This window comes from Buceros rhinoceros, unplaced genomic scaffold (assembly GCF_000710305.1).
Source record: "Buceros rhinoceros silvestris isolate BGI_N320 unplaced genomic scaffold, ASM71030v1 scaffold7347, whole genome shotgun sequence".
NCBI lineage: Eukaryota > Metazoa > Chordata > Aves > Bucerotiformes > Bucerotidae > Buceros > Buceros rhinoceros.
In genome coordinates this window covers 102,740-112,752 of record NW_010423882.1, presented here as the reverse complement: position 1 = coordinate 112,752, position 10,013 = coordinate 102,740, and the positions used below count along the sequence as shown (strand labels likewise).

At 41.6% G+C, this 10,013-nt stretch overlaps 1 protein-coding gene across 1 annotated transcript in view; it reads left to right on the top strand.

The window, feature by feature from the left end:
• Positions 1–1,783: 1,783 nt before the first annotated feature.
• KCNH5 (potassium voltage-gated channel, subfamily H (eag-related), member 5) overlaps positions 1,784–10,013 on the top strand; it is a gene marked incomplete at its 3' end in the record, with an annotated part of 110,180 nt that continues 101,950 nt past the window's right edge. Inside the window, exons 1-2 of the mRNA XM_010140583.1 lie at positions 1,784–1,929; positions 9,185–9,291. Of these exons, the coding sequence (XP_010138885.1) occupies positions 1,907–1,929; positions 9,185–9,291 (130 nt within the window). The remainder of the gene's footprint in view (positions 1,930–9,184; positions 9,292–10,013) is intronic.

The window sequence follows — 10,013 nt, the reverse complement described above, 5'->3', positions numbered from 1 at the left end:
GGGTTATCAGTACAATGGAAATTTGAGTCCTTGGTGTGGAAAGGGCTGTGGAAAACCAGAGAGATTTTATGTAATGCTCAGGCTTTGCTCCATGTCTCCTGGTGCTTGTAGCAAGGCCATCTCCCTTCAGGCAGGAAAGGAAATATTTTAAGTTGGCATTTAGGCTTAAGAATATTTGTGATGGATTCAGGTAAACTCTTTGAGCTTAACAATGTTAGATTTCACAAAATCTGAACTTGTATTTCTCACATTGGTTGGCTTTTAAAATCTGCTTTTCTATAAGAAAATCCAATAATCTTCAGATTTTTTCCCCCAAATTCATGTTTATAAAGAGAAAAGAAATGCTGGGTTTTTTCACTACACTTCCCTTGTTCAACAGAATCACATTTGCATAATGTGCAATTCAGTTCCAGTTATAAATACTCTGAGGAGGGCGTGTGTAGCTCATGCAAACCCAGTGTCACTTTTATGTGAAAACGAACGTGTGCACCTGAGCATATGTCTGTAAGTAATTGGCGTAACCATTCTTTGGCTATTATGAGGAAAATTTGTATAAATCCTCGTAATTTTTTTTTCCTCCAAGAACTGCTGAAAGGAACGTGTCCTATAATTTCTATACAGCAGCAATTGTTAATAGTTATATCTTAATAGCTCTGTAGCATCAGTGAATGGGGCCAGTTAGCTCCGTAGCTGCAGACAAAATGAAATTGGAAACTAACAGTGAAATTGCAAAAATCTCCGAAAAGCATCACAGACTACAATTTGAGAACCTCTGCTAAGTTAGAATGTTATTTCTGAAACAAAATTTGGAGTGTTTATAGTGTCAATGAACAGAAAATCCCACAACACTGTGTTTAAGCAAAATGGATATTTCCTTCTTTGGAAACGCCTTGCTAAAAGCCGGGATGGAAGAATCTTTCCAAACTAGTCAATGAAACTATGTTAGAACTAACTTGTAATCCGTTAGTGCCAGTCCGTGCCTAGAAACTGTAGGCACTGACTGAAAGAACAGATGACTGAAGCAATATTTAAACCTGAGTTCAGCCTCCTAGGAATCCTCCCTGCCCGTGTTTTGTATCTGCGGGAATGGAGGGATGTTACCAGGATGAGCCAAACCCACCTATTGGCATTTTTAATAGCCTGCCACCGAAATTCAGTACCTGTTTTGTGTTATATCAACGTGTAAGTCCCTTTGGCACTCATCAGTTCCCCGATCATGCCTAATTTCCATGTGGGTCACCTGGTATCTCCCCTCCCAGGAGTGACATGGCTCGTGAACTACCACGAGATGCGGCGGGTGCATCTCGCCCCTCCCCAGTAGCTCCAATCCCCCATCCAGGGCATGCTGGCTGTGTCTTGAACAAGAGCCTGGGACCTGCCAGGAGGAAAAATTTACTTGTCTGAAGCAAGAGAGTTGACATCAGCACTGGGCACACCTATGGTTCAGCATTTAAAACTCAGTTTGCAAGTTAATTTAGAGTTGATTTCAAGATACATATAAAATGAGAATCAAACATGGTATCTTGCCAGATGTTGTGAATAAATGAATCCTTTCTAAATTGTTAAAGCATTGGTGCTTATGTCAGTATACTGCAGTGTAAGAAACTACGTAACGTTACCAGGGGTTACCATGTTCCATCACAATTTCTTTTCTGATGCCCATTTTGATTTCAGTTCCCCCTGAAATGCCACGATAGACGTTACCACCATGAACAGTTCTGCATCTGCTGCGTAACACAAGGAGGGTTTAACTGCGCTTTGCCACTGACAACAGCCCTTTCTCTCTCTCCTCTTTCTCTTTTCAGAATCCAGTTTTCTGTTGGGAAATGCCCAGATTGTGGACTGGCCTGTAGTTTATAGTAATGATGGTTTTTGTAAACTCTCTGGATATCATCGGGCTGACGTCATGCAGAAGAGTAGCACTTGCAGGTACGCGGACCGTCTGTTCATTGCCACACGATGCACTTTTTTAAATTCTAATCTGCTGGGAAGAACAACTAGGTTTTGGAAAAAGGATTGATGTAAGAAAAGTATTATTTTGCAGAAACTGAAGTACTGAAACAGGCTTTAGATGAATGAAACCAGCAACTTGTCCATAACGCGGTAAAGCACTCAACGATGTGCATTCAGTTAAGCACACTGTTGAGTAACTTCCAGTCAAATCACTGGTTAGTTCTACCAGGATTAACAAACTGCTCAAATGCTTAATGTTAAGTCTTTTGCTAAATCTAGGCTAGTGTTTAGGATCCTGTAAGACTTAATCCTAAATAAAGGAAAGCTAAATTCAAGTTTTTTATATATTTTTTTTTTTAAATTTTATTTAGAACATCTACAAATTTAATATATTTCACCCAAATTTGTTTTGAAAATAAGCCAAATCTGCCCAGCTTGGAAATTCTTGACATCTTTTGGTAACGGCATAAATGCAATGAGCATTGCAGGAATAAAGGCCGTTTGATGGAAAAGCTTTTAAAAAGTTCTGACGGTGAATGAGGGTGAACTACAAGTGCTCCTAAAAGAGGGGGTAAATACTACGAGGGTTTAGACCTTCCTCTTCTCTCATTTGAAATTTTTTCTGGCTAATATCAGTATGAATGTGCTCTCGCTAATGATACAATAAAGAGAGTGAGGTTTTAGGGAATATATTTCAAAGGCTTTTCTTACTAGATTTTTCTTAATTCTCCTGTTCTTATGCCAGCAGGAGGTGGGCTGTTTGTAGCCCATGTTAGTCCCTGTTATTACAGATGCACACAGAGCACAGTAATGTGCAAACTGCATCTTTCTTCCCAAGAGGGTGATTAAGCTGATGATATATTTACTCTGAGCGTTGCAGCTTTATGGCTTTTTCCTTTTGTTGGTGGTCTTTTAGGAGCAGGCAGCTGTGATTTATGGTTAGACATGCATCTGCTTCTTGTCTGCTGCATCCTTTAAAAGGAGATGCTTTGGGGAAAGACTAAATCCCTAATGCGTGTGTGTGTGTGTGTGTGTGTGTGCATAAACGAAGTAAACCAGGGACAGAGCCAACAAGGAATGACTGAGATACAAGTTTGTTTAGGTTTTCCCTTCGCGTTCTTTGAGTGACCAGCTCCAGGATGCTGGGTGGTGGGGGAGGGAGGGGGGTGGCTGCATGTTTACAGTGATGATTTTTGGGTGATGCCTGTGTCAAACACTGATAGTTGATAGTTCCAGCTGGCAGGAACAGGGCAGGCAGAGAACCTGTCCTTGGATGTCAGTCATCACTTACTCCAAAAAGCCACACGTGCCGATGTGTGGTTGCTGCTCTCATCAGCCAGGAAGGGAAGGAAGCCTTGGGGGTCCAGGGTTGCTCTGTGCAGCCAGATGTCCTCTAATAGGCAGTGGAGAAGAGATGGACACATGCTGCTGAAATGAAATATTCATTCACACAGTAGCAAGAGAGTTGATATATTCTGTGAGGCTGAAAGAAACTGCCTTATTGCAGCTGTCCTGGATATACATGCCTGCTCTCCCTTTGCTATCCTGTATATTGAACTGTATATGTTTGCTGTGAGCCAGCAATTTTACAGTCAGTGCATGTTAAAATAGTTACAAATTTGGGATGGGATTGCGGGAAAATGTTGGGAAGTGAAGGTTTAGCAATACCTCTCTGATAATGATTCCCCTCTGCCTCAAATACTGAGAGGACCAAAAGGTTTATTCCAAGCACCTTTTGTGAATGTGATGGGCTCTAGCTGCCATTCATAAGGATCCTGTTTTGACCACATTCAGGGAGATCATACGGGTGAATCATACAGATGCAAATTCAAGGAGGAATTATTGTGGAAAATGGAATTGGTAGCAGAATTTTTTTTTTTGTCATCATTCTATGTATCTGTGTCTGCATTTTGGAGAGGCCTCTCTACACTCAAAGCATGGCTAGTACTTTTGTGTCTGGGTCTTGGCTGGTGGCATTATATGTGCAGCATGATGTTTCCTGCTCCTTAGGAGACGTTCCGGTCTTTGCAAGTTAAAGGAGAGCTGGAAGGTTTTCAGCATGGTCTGGTGTGCAGCGTGTGGCTGTGCAGAGCAAACTCTTTGGAGCTGCTTCCTGATGAAGAGCTGCGCGGTTGTATGAAATGGGAGGTCAATGGTGCCTGCTTCCGCTCGCTCAGTAGAATGTCACTGGAGGTTTTTTGATATCTGGGGCTATTATTTCTCTTATTTTATGAGTCAGGCTCTCAGTCCAAACTTGCTGTGTAATGCCCAGATCATGTTACATTGTACATAAAAATTGCCTAATATATAATGTTCACTTTACTGTTCTAGGGCGGTGCTCTGGTGCCTCACCTTTATTGCAGGTTTTGGGAGGGTTCATTTTTACAGCTTTTTAGTGCCAAAATTCTAACCACAGAAAATTACACAGATACAAACAATGTAACCGTAGTCCCTGATTTGAGTTATTGTCATTACTGATCAAAAATATGATAAAGGACAATTTATACATTTTGCAGTATTTGGTCAGTTTGCCCTTGCCTGTGAGCTATAGTGCCTTCAAACCAGCTTTCCACCCATGCTTTTCTCCTGGGTAGTCCAGCGAGTATTTGCTACATCCTCTTCCTGTCTGTCCCACCCCATACCCCACACTGGGGCTGCTCAACTGTCATCATTATTTTCAGTCTTAGGTGGCCTTGGCTGATACTGATGACAGGGAGGGTGGAAGAACTGAAGGCACTGGAGGTACGAGTCATTTTTTTGTTCCAGGTCAGGCAATGAGTTTGTCCTGTGACAAGCTGGTAATCCCTTTGATTTTGCACTTCTCTCATCTTTTTAAGAGGCAACAAAGTGCCCACTGGCAGGAAAATCACTTAGAAAACCCTCAGTACGAGTGCCAGTCTCCCTAGTTTCACGGGCACTATAGAGAAGGCACAGTGTACACGGGGCTCAGGCTACGTGAATATTTTGTGATGGGAATCAGTGCCTGTCCTTTCTGGGTGCACGTGGCACCCAAAACTGCATGTGTCGCTGGGACTGATATATGGAAAAATCAGTATAAGAGAGTGCTAAAATGCACAGGGTTTTTAGGTGGAAGAACTCATGTGTTGGAGAAGTGTTGCTGTGCCTAATGGAAATGAACTGTGAGTCCAGAAGGAACAGGGCATCTGCGATTGTGACACCTCACCCTTCAATTAACCATGCAAAATCTCGTGCCTGGAGGTGCACCGACAGATCAAAAAGCGTGCAGGGAAAGCACTTGTTTCATGCGTAGTTGCCTACGGTCACGACAAATGTCTTCATGAATGCACTGAAAGAATAAACAGTTATAAAACCCCATTTTACTGTTGCAAGTAGTATCAGTGTTTTCTGACTTGTTGCTTATCAGTTAAGCTCTGTGTTCTTATCAAACCTTTGGAAGACCGAGCACCCTTTGAGTGGCTGATTATTAGACCTACCCTGGCGTTTTACACCTGGGTTTGCTCCAGCCTTTGCTTTGCTTACCCTTCCCTGCACCCAAGAGCCTTACGCTGGGCTGGCAGTAGTTTTCAGAGAGGAAACCTGTTTGTGGGCTCTGTTTGTGCGCTGCTTTCCAGCAGCACCTGGGGAAGGAGTTGCATCTCCTTGCTGGTGCGGTTGTTTACAGGTAGTGTTTCCACCAAAACAGCTGCAACGCTTCAGTCAGCATCTTTACTCTTCCATGTTTTGATGTACTGCCATTACAAGTGGGATTAAAAAAAGTCTGTGAGTGAAATCCTAGCTCCAGTGAAGCTAATGGCAAAATTCCCACCGTGCTCAAAGAAATGGGATTTTGCAGGGTGGGTACAGTGTGCTGGACTTCAAAAAAGTTAGGATGACACTCTGACCTGATTTTTTTTGTGTGTGTGTTTGTGAGAAGGCCCCTTTGCATTGTCAAAGCTGTCCAGAAACCTTGCTGAGCATGCCAGTGGGACCCAGGGTGCTGCACTGTTTCTCCTTAGACATGGTGCCTGCACTTTGGCTTGCAAAGTTTTGAGGCTGTTGACTTGTATCTGTATTCGCTGTTCCTCTTGGGTAGATGGATCACCTCTTCTATGAAGAAAAGCTGAGAGAGTTGGGGTTGTTCATCCTGGAGAAGAGGAGGCTCCAGGGAGACCTTATTGTGTCTTATGAAAAAGATGGGGACAGTCTTTTTAGTGGGGCCTGTTGCAACAGGTCAAGGGGTGATTGTTTTGAACTAAGATTGTGGAGATTTAGCCTAGATACAAGGAAGAAGTTTTTTACAGTGAGAGTGGTGAAACACTGGCACAGGTTGCCCAGAGAGGTGGTAGAAGCCCCATCCCTGGAAACACTCAAGGTTAGGCTCTGAGCAACCTGCTCTTGTTGAAGACCCTGTTCACTGCAGGGGTGTTGGATTAGATGACCTTGAGAGGTCCCTTCCAACCCAAATCTGTGATTGTGTTCGTGTGTTGTAATCGATGCCTTTTCATCCAACGCTTTTGGATGCACAGAGCTGTAAATCACATGTAGGATCATATGCCTTCAGGGCTTCACCTGTCCTCTATCGTGGATAATTCCTCACAAACAGCTGTTAAATACCACCCTGGCATGTGCTGCAGACCTGGAGCTGTTCTGATGCCACTGCTCTGGATCCTGACAAAGGACAGAAAAGAGCGATACAAAGCTTCAGGTGGTTTGTTTGTTTTGTTTTTTTTTTTTTGTGTGTGTGCCATGGGATGCTTTCAAAGAGAGGCAGGAGTGCAGGCATCTTAAATGACAGGTGGTCTGTTTCAGAGATGGGGAAATTATTTAAGATTGTGCCTTTCTCTGAGTATTTCAGTAAGTCATGTTTCCCTTTGATAGTCTGTTTTCTAGGTAGTAAGATTCCCAGTAGCAGGGTGGTTTTGATGTTTATGTCTTGTACAGTTTGCACTGAAGGCACTCGACAAGCACTAAATAACAAAACACATGAGGCAGAAAAAGACAGAGTGATTGACTGAAGAAGTAGGAGTCCCTTCATGCGTACAAAATAGGACAGACTAAATTAAATTAAACCTGTGATAAGTGAAGATCTTATATAACTTGTACAGCCAGTGGCTCTGAGGTTTCTCTGGTGCTGTTAAAAATCTCCTTCTGAAAACTGTTTCTTTTATTCCACAAGCCTTTAAAATGTCACTTCATATGTGAAAATAATGTAAGATTTGAGTATTACAGGTTTACTGTAATGATAAGCTGCCTTTAATTTAAAACATAAAGTTGATTGATTGTATTCAGCAGCGCTAACTGCTGTCGTCCACCACTCAGAACGCTGAGTACAGTTTGTAATATTAATGCTAATTGATGATAACTTTCTGTTTATAAGCCATGTAAACTCACTCACATTAACATTGTTTTAAATCTCAAGAAAACAACAAATAAAGAGAATTCAGTTGCACAACAGGCTGTGTGAAAACTACCAGCTCTTATTTTGTCTTGTAGACTGGAGAGCAATCTGCTTTACCTCACCAGTGCATTAAAAAAGGCATAGGTTAAAAAAAAAAAAAAAAAATCAAACTCTTCTCGTTGTCATCTCGCGTATAGGTGTATAAAAGGTTATCAGCTCAAAAAGGAAAGGCAGGTCATTTGAACATGAGCAGAAGCTGTGTTTTGCATTTCCTAAAGACGACCGTGTATGTTAATGATAAACAGAACCTTAGTGAAGCCTCGTGCCCCGGTAAAACCATTTCCCGACATCCATCACTGCGGTGGCATCTCCATTACGTGCTGTCCCAAAGGTAACAGTTATAACATGTCGTTTATCAATTGCTCGCCCTGTGTTACCGGTGAAGACCTGCCTGTAATGCCGTACAGATGTGGTTGTCACTCTGACGTCCTGTGTCTGCCTCCCTCACTCGTGCTGGACACCACCTTATTCTGGGAGTAGCCCCATGATCTCCCTTGGCTGCGTAAAGAAAAGCTGCGTGGTCTGGCCTTCATTGAGTATTTTAATGCTTGCCAAGTCACTAACCACTGTGCTGTTTTATTGCTTCTTTTAGAACAGTAGACATAAAATAAATGTTTATTGAACCTTTGGAGGTCTGTTGATCAATAAAAGAGAAGCTGCCCTGAAACCACAGAGGCACTGATAGCTTTTCTTTTCCCTTTCATATTCCCGGGGATGTCTGTTGTAGGCTTCAGCTGAAGCTCACCCTGTTTGTGAACAAAGGAAATGGAAAAAAAAAATCGTCTGATCAGTTAAAAGTATATTCATCCAAGTGTCTGAAAGCTTTTATCCCATGTTCCATTTTCCTTCAGTTCTGTAATTGGGAATTTGTGTGGAATGGTCTTCACTTATTTTTAATCCAGGGAAGAATGACGGTGAAAGCCTGGCTGTTTCCTTACAAAGGCTTTCAAAAGTAAGGTCAGAGAGTTGGGTTTGTGTACACCAGCTGAAAGTCTGACCTGGAAGTGAATGCAAAGATGAGATGGTAAAGTGGTAAGAAACAGCAGAGTTAAAATTACCTTTTAATATTCTCAATCTGGAGAGTCTTCAAAAGCATTTTAATGTGTTCCGTATTAAAGAAATGCAGTATACAGTAAGGAAAATGAGGGTGAATTTGGTTATGTTTGCTAGTAGTGCAGATGTAGCTACACTGAGACAACTCATACACTTGCTTTGTGCTGCATTTTCAGACAATTACAGTCACCACTTCTTATTGGTTAAATCCTCCCTCCTTTTTTAATCGGTGTTTAGTAAAAGGATTCTAATTATCTTATTGTCCCAGATATATCTTGACAAGGTTAGATTTGTAGCCATCGATTCAGCCAACAGCCTTTACCTCTAGCAGCTTTCATTATTCCTCCAGAAGCCATTTCGAGAGGATTGAACAAAATTTGAGAGTTTTTAGAGGTTTTATTCAGTTTCCTGTGTTTTGGTAGCAATATTCTCATGGCCTGCAGCTGTGGCAATAATGGTTTTATAGGCTATTTGCTCTTTTTCTAACCGTGTAGCCTTAAAGATATGCTCAGAAAAACAGTTAATGAAATATTACAGTAGATTTATTTGTTGTCATTTACAGTGAAAAGGTGGTCATGGTTATTCACATTTGTAGTTTCCTTGTGGCACTCTAAATATATAAATGAAGTGTAAATCATGATTAAACTTCAGTAAATGAAAGTCAATAGCATTTCCACTGCTTATATCATTTAAGATGACTGTAACAAAGTTGTTACCAGTCTAGAGAAAAAAAAAAAGAAACCTTTTTTTCTTTTTCAGTTTTATGTATGGTGAACTGACAGACAAGAAGACCATTGAAAAAGTCAGACAGACTTTCGACAACTATGAGTCAAACTGTTTTGAAATTCTCCTCTACAAGAAAAACAGTATGTATATATTTATGTATGGTCTTGGGAGTGATAAAGCATATTTAAAGTGTATAATAGACTAAAATAAATTTTAATTTTGACATATGGGTAAATTTGGGGCAAGATTTGGAGAAGAAATGGTATTTTGGTTGCCACAGCTCAAGGAAAGAGCTCTTTTTTCAGGACAAGTGTTCAGATTGCCAAGAATAGTAGTTGTTTCCTGCTGTCTCTAGTCTGACTCCTTCTTTCCAAAATATATTTAGTTTTGAGGATTGTTTCCCTGAAGGGAAACTGCCTGTGAAAAGAAATCCTGAATGAGGTTCCCCCACATCCCTCGGGAAACACCCCCATGTCTCCACAAGTGAGATCCTAGACCCTGACTGCTTTGACTGGAATCTCCCAGCGGTGTTGAGATGCCTCTGTGGTGTGTAAACCAACACGTATGAGCGCTGGTGAGAGTACTAAATTTGGGCGTAAGCCAGGGGTTTATTGGAAAACCACGGAATTTTGTAACTTAATGAGATTTAGGACCTAAGTCCCTTTCTCGTGGTGGCATTGTGTTTACAGGAGGTTGCCAGAACCAGATACTGTTTTCTTCATTATGTCTTGACCATGAGTCACTAAAGTTATATTTTCTGTCCGTGTATGTGGGTAGTACCACTTCTGGATTATCAGTGTTATAGCACATGCTAAGCAAAACCCGCACTGTTGCGTGGTCTTGCGCTGGGATTGTGCAGTGT